This window comes from Tenrec ecaudatus, chromosome 8 (genome assembly GCF_050624435.1).
Source record: "Tenrec ecaudatus isolate mTenEca1 chromosome 8, mTenEca1.hap1, whole genome shotgun sequence".
In the NCBI taxonomy this organism is placed as follows: domain Eukaryota; kingdom Metazoa; phylum Chordata; class Mammalia; order Afrosoricida; family Tenrecidae; genus Tenrec; species Tenrec ecaudatus.
The window spans coordinates 41,222,375-41,238,216 of NC_134537.1; the positions used below are offsets into that span (position 1 = coordinate 41,222,375).

Consider the following 15,842-nt stretch of genomic DNA (forward strand, 5'->3'; position numbering starts at 1 on the left):
TGCCAAAGAAGACGTGGCCATTTAGTTTCATACATGTTTACAGGCTCAGAAGTCATAAGGAGCAGTTCTTATCTGTCCCATAAGGTCCCTATGAGTCAGAATTAATTTTATATCAGTGGGTTTGATTTTTGGAAAACTGTGTTCTGCCCTCATCAACTTCAATTAGGTGAGGTAATTTCCCAAACAGTCTGATGACATTTTTCTAACACAGGCACTGCTAACATAATGCTAAGGCATCTGTGAAGGAGACTGTCGGCTCTGTACTTCAAACCCATTAGATGAGAGGTTCTCAACCTGTGGGTTGCGACCTCTTTGGGAGGTCAAACGACCCTTTCACAGGGTTTCCCTATTCTAACAGTAGCAAAAAGACAGTTATGAAGTAGCAGTGACACTAATGTTATGGTTGGGGGTCACCAGCACACGAGGAACTGCGTGAAAAGGTCGCGGCCTGAAGAAGGTTGAGAACCAGTGTGTTAGATGAAGCTGTCTACAAGTCAGAATCAACTTGCTGCTGTGACGTTTTCTGTTGTGGTCTGGTCTGCAGCCTTGGAGACCTCTGAGGAGACTACTCTGTCCTGCAGGTCACTGGCTTGATGGCTTGATGGCCGTGGTCTTCTGTTACTTTGGTTTGGGTTTGCTCTGCAGTCGACTTGTGGACTTGAGCTAGGTAATGATGTCACTCACACTGTAGCTGCAGACTTTGTGGGCCTTAAGGCATTGGAGCACCTGGATTTGTTTCTTCCATTTTTTGAGTGAATTCTTTTGAGTGGAGAATAGGTTTGGAAGATGCTGTATCACATATTCCTACTTTAGTGTGGCAGAGGGAGGGACTCTCATCATTCCTCCTGCCTTTGAGCCACTGTGTTTCGGATGTATTGTTTTGGTGATGCTCACTCATTTTTCCTTGAACTTTTAAGGCCCCCTCGTATTCCTTCTTCAGCTTACTCCTTCATCTTTTTCTCTTACTCCCTCTCGATTTCTTCTGTGATGCTCTCCCTTTTTCACAATGTATCCCTGTTCTCGTTGGTGACTTCTATTATCTTTAAGAATTGGAGTTGAAATGTGTAGGTTCCTCTTACCCCTTCCCCAAATGTAAGTAGCCTGATGGTAAGGCTGAAGTGACCCAGCCCTGCTTCCGTGGTTACTGTGCAGCACGGCTTCGTGAATGCCCATTTGTGGTGATGGGCATTATCTTGGTGATCTAGTGCTGCTGTAACCCAAAGCACCACAAGTGGGTGGCTTTATTAAACAGAAGTGGATTTTCTCACAGTTGAAGAGACTAGAAGTGTGAATTCAGAGTGCCTGCCCTGAGCTTCTGCTCCTGGAGGAGCCTCCTGTGCCTTGGAATCTCTCTTCTCCCGACTCTGTTCCTTAAGCTAGCTTGTTAGCCTCTCTCTCTGAACTTCTCATTGTGGTGTGGTTGAAAGTCTACGGAGCAGATTCCTTTTCCACTCAGCAGTTTAGACGCATATTGTTTTGTGGCTTTGCTTGCAATAGGCTCTTTCTGATTTCCTCCCCAGATCTTCCATTTCCATGTCTCCTTCCCTGCCCCTTTCTATCTTCTGAGTTTGTGTTAGTTCTTCTTTTTCTCTGAAGAAATGGAAGCAAACATACCCTGCCCAAAGTGGGGGATGCTGGAACCATGGTGTGCTGCAAAAGCAGATCCCCCACTCGATGGGCTACCACTGGGTGATGGGCTACCACTGGGTGATGGGCTACCACAGGGTGATGGGCTATAGTACAAAGGGGTTTCATTGCCGGGGAGGAGAGCACAGAATTTTTTGTTTTTTCTCTGCAAAGCAGTAGTCGGCAAAATAAGATTGGGACCCGGTGCCCTCCACTAACCATATTTCATTAAGAAGCAGAGACATCCGATTCCCAAGTGCACCTATACAGCAGACAGAGAGGTTAGGGTTAAAACATTTTATTTTGAGGGGCACACGGTCACCAAAGTCAACTGTAAAGTCCTGGTTTGCTTTGTACTGAGATTTGTAATTGGTTTGCTGGAGCTGTTTTTTAAATGGCAGTATTTACAAAAACAAACTTTGTTTGATTTCTTTCCACAGCTGGTATAAAGCTAATTACAGCATGGCTGAGAAGTTAGACTGGGGTCGAGGAATGGGGTGTGACTTTGTCAGAAAGAGCTGTAAATTCTGGATTGATCAACAGAAGCAAAAGTAAGAATACATTCTTTACAGTGCCTTTGATAACACTATTTTATCTTGTTCTTATTCTGAGCCTAAAATGTCAACTGTTGCAAAAATGGGACCTGACTAATGTATTGCAAAATGCGCAGACAACTATTCGCAGGTACACAGTGAGCACTGAAGAAGCCGCACTCTAGTCCCTAGTCACATGCTGAAAGAAACCACCGTGTTGGCATCAGCGTCATGAACGTTCCTATTTTGTTCATAATTCTTAAATACGTGTGTTTTGCAAAATGGTAGCATCTCTCTGTTTTCCTCAGAGTGTACACACAAAGATGAAAACAACTGCCGATCTAGTGTCAGAGAAATAGAAGGGTCCTTTTGACTTGCTAGTGGTTCCCAATCTTTTCAAAAGTGGGTTTGCCAAGTTTGAGATGAAAAAAGGAGGCTTCAGAAATGTGTGAATGGTATTAAAAGAGAATGATTTTTCCACAACCCTTTTGAGTCTCCCTTTCCCCCTCCTTCACGTTGAGGGTAAGTAAAAAAGAACTGCTACCAAGCCTCCGTTCGTACGTGGATGGGCTTATTGCAAACGCAGGATTCGGCCGTCTCTGGGTCAGTGGAGGCCTGTGCACAGGTTCTCTGGTTAGAGTACTTGTCTTAGTCTCGCCAAGCGACCCGCAAGCAAGAGGGTCCATCTAAACCGCGACTTGCAAGGGGCCAGGTTAAATGCAAAGCAGAGGAAAGGTCAGCTCAGAGATTATGACAATAGTAGTTTTTTGTTTGCTTGTTTAATTCCAAAGAGTGATCTTGCTAAATTTTCTCAAGGGCTTGTTGTGGAGACATTTTAAGAAATTTGAAAACTGCATTGGTAAGAAGAGCCCAGGAAATATTTTTTCATTCTGACCATACACCTGCTCCTTCTTCAAGTATAGCAAGGACTCTCCTATATATCTTCCATTGGAAAACTGTACTCGTCCACCATCCAGCTCTGGACTTTTCCCTGCAGACTTCTTCTTGTGCCTTAAACTCCAAGAGCATTGTCGAGGAGCACGGTCTGTGTCTCAAGAGTGCCCACTGCCATTCTGATGAGACGTAATTTGAAAAGCACGGGGTTCTTCAGGGAAGGGCACAGAAATGGAAACACCACCTTCACAGGTGTAGACACCTACATGCCGAATATATCGAAAGACAGTAGCTTTACATTTTGATATTTTTCTCTAATAAAGGTTTCTATCATTTTGTGGCAGTACATTTTAATTTACCCTCATGCATCTTAAAATTGACTAGACTGATTTCTTCCATTTTATTCTTTTTTTTTCTTCCACTTTATTCTTATTTTCAAAATTAGTTTTGCTATTGTAGTTCATTTCCTTTTCTGTGTAAATTTTAAAATGATATGTTCTGTAAATTTTTTCAGGGATTTTGATAGAAATTGAGTTAAACTTGTATATCAATTGGAAGATAATTATCAGGTGGGGGAGATGGACTCTTCCAATTCATAAATAAGAAGATAATTATCAGGTGGGGAGATTGACTTCCAATTCATAAATACATTATGTCTCTCCACTTATTTAGATTTTTCTTTGATTTCTTTCATTAATGTTGTGTTCAACAAGCAAGCCCTGAACATCTTTTTTTTAAAAAAGTATAAATTGTTGAGTGATTGTATTTTTGAGTGGTTGTAAATCATACCGCATGCTCATTGTATATCAGTTTTCTCTGACTATCTTGTGTTTTGTGACTGCTAAACTCACGAAGGCATTCATGCTAAATAGCAAGCTTTAGCCCTAGGAGATTTTTGTCGATCCCTTGCCGTTTCTATGTAGACATTTATGCCATCTACAGATAGGGACAGGGTCGCCTCTTCTCTTCTGATTGGTGTGTTTTTAGCTCCTTTGCTTGCCTTTTTGATTTGACAAGATCAGGCAGTTTTCCGTTGAGTGAGTGGTGAGAATGTACGTTCTTGCCTTGTTCCCAATTTTAAGGGTGAAGCACTCAGTCATTCATCATTAAGTATCATGTTATCTGTAGGTGGTTTTTAAGGTGCTGTAAAATTATAACATTTGCCGGTTACATTCTTTACACGTACGATTTCAGTGATACCCATTATATCACTTTGTGACCAGGTTTTTGTTGATAGTCATCCTTGAGTTGAGGGAGTTTTTCCTTTCTGTTCAGAATCAACTGGATGTCAGTGACTTTGGTTTCTTTTTGTTTCTTCTGAGTTTGTTGTGAGGATCCCTGGTGGCCTATGCGTTGGGCTACTAACTGCAAGGTCAGCAGTTCAGAGCTACCGGTGCTTTATAGGAGAAAGATGAGGCTTTCTACAGCCGCAAAGAGTTTCAAAATCCTGCATGGGCACTTCTGCCCTGCCCTATAGGGTCCTATGAGTCAGTATTGATGGCAGTGAGGTTAAAAATTTTTTTTTCATTATTAATATTTCTTAAGATTTTTTCCTCCAATTTTCTGCATATCATATAATTCAATCATTCAATCATGTCACCAAGAATTATACATCATCCCCACATCAATTTTACACCATCCCCTCCTCCATGGTCAAATGTCTGTAAGATGAAAACAGAATGAGCTAAGGTGGTAAGAATGAGCTATCTGAATTTTACTCATCAGTAGAAAGACCTAGGGTCATACAGCTAAAGGACTGGCCTGGGACTATAGGTTTTCTCTCCTAGGCCAGTGCCTTCCTGTGTCTTTGATGTTTTTATCACCTTTTCTCAGCTGTTTTAAATTACAAAGCGGTTGGAATCACTCAATAGTTTCCATTAAGCGTCTAAATTACAGCCCTCCTGTGGAAAGAGCTGTGAATAAGGAGCAGGAAACGCCTGCAGCCACTTCTGAAATAGCTCCGTAATTCTAGCACTAACCGCATCTGGTAATGTACTTAGTCCCCAGATTCTGTTGAACATCAGAATCACCAAGACAGCTTTAAAAAAATCCCCATGCCCAAATTACACCCCCTTGTACTTAAAGCAGACTTTCTAGGGGTGGGAGCCCGGTTAGTGTCAGAAGTTCTATATTTTTGTTTTAAAGATCCCCAGATGATTTCATTGCACAGCAGAATGGTGACCCACGGTTGCAGCGTGCGAAGGATGTGTGTAGCTAACATTGCCGGTGTGGGAGTTTAGGGAGGTGTTATTCTATTGACAGCTGTGTGCCACCCTTGTTTATTTCTCTTCTGGGTCCTCCTGGTTTCCTATCACCAAAGTCCTCAAAGTTCTAGCTGTGAGAGAGAGCCCTTGCTCCTCTCCTCTGAGCCATAAGCCAGCAGTCACAAAGGTGGTCAAGAACAGTCCACTTAGTAACTATTTTAGACTTGGCAGGCCACAATCTGGTCTTGTCACACTCTTTAACTCTGGTGCTGAACCACAGGCAAAGTGAATAGACATGGCTGTGTTCCAATGACACTTTATTTATTTATTTTTAAGCTTAGAACTTTTAAAAATTTTAATCATTTTATTGGGGATTCATACAACTCTTTTCACAATTCATCCATCCATCCATTCATTGTGTCAAGCAAATTTGTACCTTTGTTGCCATCTTCATTCTCAAAACATTTGCTTTCTACTTGAGCCCTTGGTATCAGCACCTCATTTTTCCCCTCCCCCAAAACCCCCCTCATGAACCCTTGATAATTTATAAATTATTATTATTTTACCATATCTGACACCGTCCGACGTCTCCCTTCACCCACTTTTCTGCTGTCCGCTCCCCAAGGAGGTGGTTATATGCAAATCCTTGTAATCAGTTCCCCCTTTCTTCCCTACCTTCCCTCCACTCTGCCGGTATCGCTACTCTCACCACTGGTCCTGAAGGGATCATCTGTCCTGGATTCCTTGTGTTTGCAGTTCCTATCTGTACCAGTGTACATCCGCTGGTATAGCCGGAGTTGTAAGGTAGAATTGGGATCATGATAGTTGGGGGGGGGGCAGGAAGAATTTAAGAACTAAGGGAAAATTGTATGATTTATTGTTGCTACCCTGCACCCTGACTGGCTCATCTCCTCCCCGCAACCCTTCCTTAAGGGTATGTCCTGTTGCCTACAGATGGGCTTTGTGTCCCCAATCTGCACTCCCGCTCATTTAAAATGATAGGATTTTTTGTTCTTTAATGCCTCATACCTGATCCATTCGACACCTCGAGATCACACAGGCTGGTGTGCTTCTTCCATGTGGGCTTTGTTGCTTCTGAGCTAGATGACCCTCTTGTTTATCTTTAAGCCTTTAAGAAGACCCCAGGCGCTATATCTTTTGATAGCCAGACACCATCAGCTTTTTCACCACGTTTGCTTACGTACACATTTGCCCTCAGTGACCTGGCGGGAAGGTGAGCATCATAGAATGCCAATTTAATAGAACAAAGTGTTCTTGCATTGAGGGAGTACTTGAGTGGCGGCCCAATATCCTTCTGCTACCTTAATACTAAATCTATAAATATATGCACATAGATTTATTTCCCCATCATCATATATAAATATATTTACATATGTACATTCCTGTATATTTAGACCTCTGTAAATGCCCTTTGCCTCCTAGTTCTTTCCTCTATTTCCTTTTACTTTCCTCTTGTCCCACTCATGCTCAGCCTTCATTTGGGTTTCAGTAATTCCTCTTGGTTACATTGCCCTTGATCAATCCCTACCAGGCCTCCTACACCCTTCTCACCACTGATTTTAGATCACTTGTTCTTCCCTTGTCCCTGGGTTTGTTAACACCACTTCCTTTCTCCCACCTCCCCCTCTCCCATGTGCTCCTGAAACCGTGGGTCCTGTTATTTTCTCCTCCAGATTGTTCATCCAGCCTATCTTATCTAGATAGACCTGCAGAGATAATAATATGCATAAAAAACAAGACAGAGCAAAACAAAGCAACAAAAGAAAACAAAAAAAAGTGACAAAAATGCCTTCAAAGTCTGTTTGTTGACCATTAGGAGTGTTTTCTGGTCGAGTCAGATGGGGTGCCAAGCCCTGGCCCCAAAGTCTATTTTTGGTATTCCTTGGGGACTTCGTTGCTTTGTTCCCCTTACTATTCTGTTGCACACCCTTAGTGTTTTGCCTCAGTTTGGTGGGGTCCGATTGGGCGCATTTCCCACTCTTGTATCTCCAGTTTTGTCCCCGTAGCGTTATGGGTCAGTGGGCAGCGGGGGGAAGTGTCATATCTTGTAGTGGGGCTGGCCCTGTGGTCCTCTCTGCATTGGCTGTTCTGAGTACGAATATTGTCGTCAGGTCTTGGTGGGCCAGGATGTGCTCCACTCTCTCTTCCTCCCTCTTCATTCACTCCTGTGTGCTCTGATGAGACATGTCCCTCTCCCGGAGCTGCAGCTTCCATGCTGTCTTTGAAGTGAAGGATTGCTCTTTTCAAATGATACTTCTACACTAGATATATGCTGACAGAACAAATGATTAGCAATTAAGAATATATGAACAGTCATCTTGTGAAGATTTTTAATTTAGCAAATTATCTAATTTTTTCCCTAAAATTTCAATTTGTTGCTGTTAATATACATAGGAAAATATACACACCAGTTCTAATGTTTCTATATAAAATTATTTTCATTGTTACTTCATAACTGTAATTTTGTTACTGTTATGAATCAGGCAATCCCTCTGAAAGGGTTGTTCGACCCCCAGAGGGGTTGAGACCCACAGGTTGAGAACCACTGCGTTAATCCTGTTTCTGTCTCTATAGATTTGCCTATCTTGGATTTCATTTACAGAAAAACAGAAACAACCAAACTAACATTAACAAAGTAAAAGAGGGGAAAAGATAAAACACCTCAATTGAAAATATTAAAAATGAAAACATATTATAAATGGTTCAAAAAGGAAATTAAATAATAAAAGTGTTAAATTTTAGCCTAATTGAATCTGCAATAGTTCACTTTTCAGCGCATTCTCCATCATACAAGGCTGTTCACATTCTGGTCTGTGGTCAGAGGGCTTAATCCAGGTATAAGTCCCCTTCACTTTTTTTGGAAACAACTTTAAGATGGGTCAAAAGGGATGGCAGGTGAGAAGATAAGACACTTATACCTACCATATTGGCGTCACAGTGTTCTCTGTCTGGCAACATGGCTCTTCACATCCCTGAGCTCTGGCCAGATGGGATTCACAGAGGCTTCATCCATGTGTGGATCCTTCAAATGAAATTTAGGCTTCCACTTTCACTTAGAGCCTTCTGCAAACTATGTGTTCACAATTTAACTTCTGATACCATTCCCTTCTTTGGATATGGGTTTTGTTATTTGCCATCTTTGGATCACACGAGCTGGTGTACTTCTTCCATGGGAATGTGTTGATGCCTCACTTCGATGCCGTTTGTGTGAAGGTAAGCCTTTCAGGTCCGGATGCGCTTCCTTCTGGTAGCAGGCACCATGATTATAAATGGTTTCTCCTCCACATTTTGCTATAGTGCCCATATCTTCAGTGATCTCTTTATGAGAGTGAACATCAAGCAGGACTATGGCCTAAGAACTAAATTGTACAAGCCCAATATCCATTCGTGTATGTCTGGTTCACCTTAGAGACATTGTTGTTTTATGTTAGAGAACATTATCCATCATCTCCCTAGGGGATAAGGTAATTCTATTGATGGTGTCATTAATTTAGCCAATGGTATAGAATTTAAGACTTTATTGAGAAAAGGAACTTACACGGTATAGGCCTGCTATAAACTGTAATACATGAATTGTTGACTTGTACAGATTAAACTCTTAAGTAACTGGAGACTGTTTACACAAACAATGGGGATTGGTGCTAGGGCAAAGCTTCCAATAATCATTCACAGTGACAGAACCACATCTACCAGATTAATTCATGTCATAGTAAACCCATGAGCTCATTGAAACAGCAAATATATGGTAGTTCCAGGCAACTGTTCATTGGACACCCTCAGGGCATGAAGTGCGACCAAAGTCTAATGTTTGCCAGTTCTGTGCTCTTGGGACAGCAGTCATCTGCTGCTTCCCACACAGGGAGTCAGTCGTAGCCATAAACCTGTAAGAGTTGCAGGCTCTGTGAACATTGAGAAGCCTCCCTCATATCCTGAGAAGTGGAATTGCTGGTCATGTGGTAGTTCAAGAAAGTTTAGCTTTTTTGAGAAACCACCATATTGTTTATCACAGTTGCTGCACCATTTTGCACTCCCACCAGCAATATATAAAGATTTCCATCTTCCCACATCTGCACCAAAGTGTATTTCCTTTCTAAAAAAAAGCTTTTCATTTTTTGGCCACTCCAGTGGAAGTGTAAAGGTATCTCGTTGCAGTTTTGATTTACATATCTCTGATGTCTAATTACTCTGAACATCTTTGCATGTTTTGTGGCCATTGAAATGTCTTTTTTGGTGACATGTATTCAGATCCTTGCCCACTTTATGATTGAACTATTTGTCTTTTCATTGTTAGGCTGTTGACACTTTGTATATATTTTGGTTATTAAATTCTTGTCAGATACACAGCAGGAAGCTTTCCAAAGATGGTCTCCTATTTCGTGAACCGTTCACTTTTTTGATAAAAGTTCTTGATGAGCAAGTTTTCGATTTTTTATGATGCCCTATTTATTTATTTTGCCTTTTGCTGTTTGTACTTTTGTTATTGCATTAGCTAATTCTTTGTTGAAAACTAGGCCTAACAGTGTTGGACACTGCTTGTTCTTCTAAGACTTTTATGATGTTAGATCCTGGATCCATTCTGAAAATGTTTTTGTGTATGATGCGAAACAAAGATCCTATATCATTTTTCTGCTTGTGGAAATCCAGTTTTCCCAGCACCGTTTATTTATTTAAGCATTTAATTTGGCGTGCTTACATATATAATTACAATCTATAGTTCCATTAGATCAAGTATAGTTGTACAATTGCTGCCATCATTTTCCATACATTTTCTTTCTTCTTGAAGCCCTTGATATTAGTTTCCCTTTATCCCCACCGCCCCCACCCTACCACCACCCTGAACCCTTAATATATTAGTATTGTTGTTTTTTGCCATAACTTACACCATCCAATGTATCCATTGACCTAAAATTCTGATGTTTGTTCCCCTCGAGTGGGGTTATACAGTTATTGTTGCTGTCAGTTCCCCTCCTAACACCTTTTATTGAAGAGATACTTCTTTTCCTTTAATTAGACTTAGCATCCTTGTCAAAAATCACTTGACATGCATAGATGTTGATTTACTTCTGTTGTCCAATCTAGTCTACAGGTCTATGTCAGTTGCTACATCAGTGTCAGGCTATTTTGATTATTGTAGCTGTATAATATGTTTTAAAATAAGGACGTGTAAGTCCTCCAACTTTATTCTTCTCTTTCAGCTTGCTTTAGCTATTTGGGGCCTCTTGTCATAACATATTAAGGGAATGAATGATTGGTTTTTCTATAAAGAAACCTGTTGTTATTTTGTTTGGAATTGTGTTCAATTCATAGATTGTTTGGATAGTATTGACGTAAGTGTTCTATCATATTTATTGTGTTGGTGGCATAGAGGTTACATGTTGAGCTGTGATCTGCAAGGTCAGCAGTTCAAAACCACCAGGTAGGTGCTCCACAGGAGAAAGATGGGTTAATCTTGGAGCCTCACAGGGGCAGTTCTACCCTGTCCTGTTGGGCCACTATGAGTTACCATTGGCAGTGTGAGAGAGAAGTCCTTCACAACCTTGGTTAGGTTTATTCCTAAGTATTTTGTTCTCCTAAATCAGTGTTTTCCAGAGTGCATGATACCACCCCTTGATGGACTCTAGAATGATCCAGGGCACTGGAAAAAGGAAAAACCTACATTTCCTCCTGGATTATGGGTTACAGTATAAAGGTTTTTAATGCATGCCAGGTGGAAGCTGTGTAATATTTTTTTTCCTGAAAAGAGAATGATATACCAAATAGTGGAGAATCTGTGTCCTAGGTGCTATTGTAAATTGAGTTGTTTCCTTAATTTCCCCTTCACACTTCTCATTGCTGATGTATGGAAGCCCTACGGACTTTCATTTGCTAACCTGTACCCTTCAACTTTGCTAAATAGAATTATTAGCTCTAGAAGTTTTCTTGCGGATTTCTTGGGATTTTCTTTGTCCAGGATCATATGATCTACAAATAGAAATAATTGTATGTCTTCTTTTCCAAGCTGATACCTTTTCTTTCTTTCTTTCTTTGATTTGATTGATTGTGCTGCCGATGACTTTTCATGCAGTGTGGAATAGAAGTGGTGAGGACAGGTACGACAGGTGCCCCTGTCTTGTGCCTGATTTAAAGAGGAGGTACTCAGTCTTTCTCCATTAAATATGGCTGTTTGTTTTTATGTATGCCCTGAATCATATTGAGGAATTTCCCTTCTGTTCCCATCTTCTACAGGGTGTTAGGAAAGAAAGAGTGTTGTGTTTTATCTAATGGATTTTCTACATTCATAAAGATGATCCGCTGTTTTTTTCCTTTGTTCTGTTGATGACCAACCACATCCATATCAGTATTGCCTTGGTTGCTTCTCAATGTTGAGCCACCGGTGCATCCCTGGACTAAAGCCCACGTGGTGTGCTGTTTGACTCTCGAACGCGGTTATAGTCTCTTTTGCTAGTATCTTGTGGAAGATTTTTGTAGCTGTACTCATAAAACATACTGACCATTTCTTTTCTGATGGTATCTGGGTGTTGGGACATATTTGCTTCATAAAATAAATTAGGAATTATATATTTCTTTTCTTTTGGAAGAATTTAGATAATGATGTCAGTTTTCTAAATATTTGTAGCATTCCCCATCTGGTCAGGGCATTGGGAGGCTCTGACCACTGATTTGATCTCTTCATTTGTTACAGGTCTGTTGAGATTTACTGTTTCCACTTTAGTTTGTTTGGGAAGGTCGCATGTGCTCAAAAAGTTGCCCAATTCGTCTAGGTTTTCCAGTTTGTTGCTAGACAGTTGTTTATAATGTTCTGTTATGATCCTCTTAAATTCTTTCAGGTCAGTTGTAATATCACCTCTCTCTTTCCCTTTTTTGGTTATTTGCATCTTTTGTTTTCTTTGTCAGTCTAGCCAAAGGTTTGTTAATTTTTTTATTAAGACTTGGTTTTATTGATTCTTCCTATTTGTCTGATTTTTTCCCCTGCCAAACAAGACTCTTTGTATTAGATTATGACAAAGGAAAAGGCTTTTCTTTCCAAGTGGAGGTCACAAGGAACATCATCTCCATGTCTTTCTGAGACCCCCTTTTTTTAATTATGGATTTTATGTTTATGCCAGGATCTGGAATAAAAACACAAAGGGCCCTCAGAACTCAATTTTACTGGCAAGAGTAGAGAAAGAGATCATAGGATTTTATTTAAGAACAATGAAGTAATGTTATAGTGGATCTAACAGTCTTCCCCATCTACACTAAGCCTTTCCTTTTACTGTTTGAAATATAAGTGCATAGCCAGATTCAGCAATTAAAGTATCAAAATATAGTGTGGTTTTAGAAGAAAACAAATTTTAGCATGAACTTGTGACGTTCTTGTCAGAGTTTAATGTTGTGGCCCTTCCCTTGGCATGCAGGAGACAGGTGAAGAGTCCTTACTGTGACACGCTGAGAAGTAACCCGCTGCAGCTAACTTGCAGACAGGACCAGAGAGCAGTTGCAGTGTGTAATCTACAGAAATTTCCAAATCCTTTGCCACAAGAATACCAGGTAACACTTGTCTGGGGCACAATTTTATTTCTAATTATATTTTTAAATAATACTGTATTTTTAGTTGGAAAACATACACAGCAAAGTAGGCTTCCACACAGCAGCTTCTGTCCAGTGATAACAGGTACGTTCTCCACCTTACATCAGTGTTCTCATTCTGTTTGTCTTCTGTTCCATCGCCCTAGCCTCAGAGCCCCTTGTCTCACCATGCGTTAGAGTATTTGTTGACCAGTTGGCCTCGTAAAAATTATTTTTAAAGAATGGGGCGCAATCTTCGAAACCAACAGTTTTAGAAGTATGAGAGTAAGTAAAAATGTGTTGCTTTAAAATAATTTCAAACAAATATCAAAATGTGAAGTTACAGCTTCTCAGCATACTTTCCACCTGGGTCTGTGCACTCCTGAAGACAAGATGGTGGTGTTCTCATCTCTTAGCCTGCCCCGAGGAATTCTGACCTCGTTAATTTACACCACATCAGAAAGTTAATTCTAGTGCCGTGCGGGCACTTAAATCATGTTCCTTCGAAATGTTCTCTGATTTTAGGCACAAAAAATAAATCGTAAGGGGCAATATCAGGACTATTAGGTGAATGGGAAAAGTTTCCAATGAAATTCTCATAGAATAGTTCTGTTATTCTTTAAAAATGTGCAAGTGCATTGTGTGGTGGAGAACTTCTCAGCCCAACTTTCCTATCCATTTCCTCGCCAACACAGTTTTCATGTTACTTAGAACCTCTTCCTTATACGCCCCTGCGATTGTCCTGTGTCCTTTGAGGTCATGTGTCAAGATCGTCCTTTTGGAGTTCCGGAAGGAGTCACCATGTAACTCTGTGAGCGAACGTTGCTGCCTTGAATGTAACTGACCCAGCAGAGCTCCTCAAAAGCCAGTTTGGGTCTGCACTTTTCTCTTGGATGGCACTGGAAATCTAGTAGTACTCAGTCCTCGGTGCATTGCCTTCAGTCGGGCTTAAAAGACTGGTGGAAAACTCATTTAACTTTGAGCCAGCTGATATTGAGGGGGAAATTTTTTTGCAAGCAGAAAACTTGTAAAGACCAAGATGTTCACTTACAATTAAAAATGGTGGGGAGAGGAGAATGGGTGCTCATAGCATTGTGGATTGTATAACTCCACCAGATGGGATTGAACAGCATGATTATGTGTGAATGGATGTATTGGATTGTGCAAGCTATGTCAATAAAATTATAATAATAAAAAGAAAAATTTAGAATGCCAAACCATGTGCAATCCCAACTTTAGAAGCAGTTTTATCAATGGTAATTCTGTGGATTATTCAACCAGTTCCCAGACTTCAGCTAGAGTCTTCATTTGTCAAGGTCAACTATCGTTCCTTTCTTGGCTCGTCTGTGAAGTCTTCTCGGTCTTCTTCAGAATGCCTACTTCCTGCAGAAACTTGTTTTATGTGGGCAGCGTCCCTGGAAACTTTGCAAAGCTTCAGTGATTTGGGAAAGTGTCCACTTGAGTTTTGTTAAAGATTTTATTTTAGCCCTAATCCAAAAAATGTTTTTGTTTTTCCTCCCATGGTTCAAAAAGCATCCTTTATTTTGAAGTCACCCTAATGAGACTGAGAGAACTTGTTGGTAGCCATCCACTGATTACAAACACATGGTTAAACATGGATTGTTTGGAATAAACCCATGCATGTATGAACTTTCATCAGAAACTGTATCTCAGGCTCTTATTTATAATGATAGCTGCTGAATTTTGAGCTCCCTTCATATATTTAGGGTCATAATGAGTGTGTCAGACATATTAAGATGGCAACTGTATTTCTAACTATAGTAATAGAATGCTAAGTTGTTTATTGTTTAAAGAGTGAAATCTTTAAAAATCTATCTGGTACCTTGTTCCTTTGGTGTTTAAATATTTATTCATATGATCTCATTTATTTTTTCAGATTTTAATTTTTTTCAAGTTTGTCAAAATAACATACAAATCAAATCTTCTAAAACACTTGAACTATTTTATATTTAGAATATCATAATTCAGTGTACTTTGTGTTTTATGACCTCTTAAAGCATTCTTTCATGGTGTATAGTTCTATTTTATCTTTTAAAAACATGAGTTAAATTGGTGATTATCTTGCTTATTTCTAAAACCAAAGCAATGTTATTTAAAAAAAAAACTTATTGTGAATTAGGTGGAAGTTTGCATTTTGGACCATCAGTTTTATATTCAGTAACTTTAACTTGAAAATAAATAAACTCACTGTTATGTCATCTATTTTGGCTCATAATGACTATAAGGCAGTGTAAAACTGCCCCTGTAAGTTTCTGTGACTATAATCATCATGGACTAAAAAGCTTCATACAGCTTCTGCTTAGTTGCTAGTGGTTTCGAACCTCTGACCTTGCTGTTAACAACCCAGTGATGCCACCAAGGCTCCCTCAACAACTTTAAACTACATATCAGGCTTCCACTATCTTGTTGACGCAATTCCCCTCACCACCCTCTTGATGTCTCTTCTTCCTCTGCAGAATATTATCTCCCTCGTCACCCAAGTTAATATCTGTCTACTACGCGCTAGCCTGGAGGAGGCCTGGTGGTGTGCTTACCCATTAGACTGTGATCTAAAAGGTTGGCAGTTCAAAAGCCACCAGCTGCTCTGGGAGAACGATGGGGTTTTCTGTTCCCCATAAAGAATTGCAGTCTCCGAAACTCACAAGAGCAGTTCTGCCCTGTTCTGTAAGGTCACTGTGAGTCAGCATCAACTTGATGGCAGTGAGTTTAGTTTTGGTTTTACCGTCTAGCCCAGTGGTTCTCAACTTTCCTAATGTCGCCACCCTTTCATACAATTCATCATGTTGTGGTAACCCCCAACCATCAAATTATTTTCATTGCTACTTCATAACTGTAATTTTGCTACTGTTATGAATCGGGCGACCCCTGTAAAAGGGCCGTTCGACCCCCAAAGGGGTTGCGACCCACAGGTTGAGAACCGCTGCTTAATCCTAACATGTTTTATTCTCTCACCCTCAACCATCACAAACTTGAAACATCCCTTAAGTAATATATT

General features: G+C 40.3%; 1 protein-coding gene across 2 annotated transcripts in view; it reads left to right on the forward strand.

Annotated features, from left to right (window-relative positions):
• Positions 1 to 15,842, forward strand: part of LMLN (leishmanolysin like peptidase) — a 70,653-nt gene that overhangs the window by 42,021 nt on the left and 12,790 nt on the right. For both annotated transcript variants that reach the window (XM_075556296.1, XM_075556297.1), the window contains exons 12-13: positions 2,067 to 2,177; positions 12,676 to 12,808. In XM_075556296.1, the coding sequence (XP_075412411.1) occupies positions 2,067 to 2,177; positions 12,676 to 12,808 (244 nt within the window). The remainder of the gene's footprint in view (positions 1 to 2,066; positions 2,178 to 12,675; positions 12,809 to 15,842) is intronic.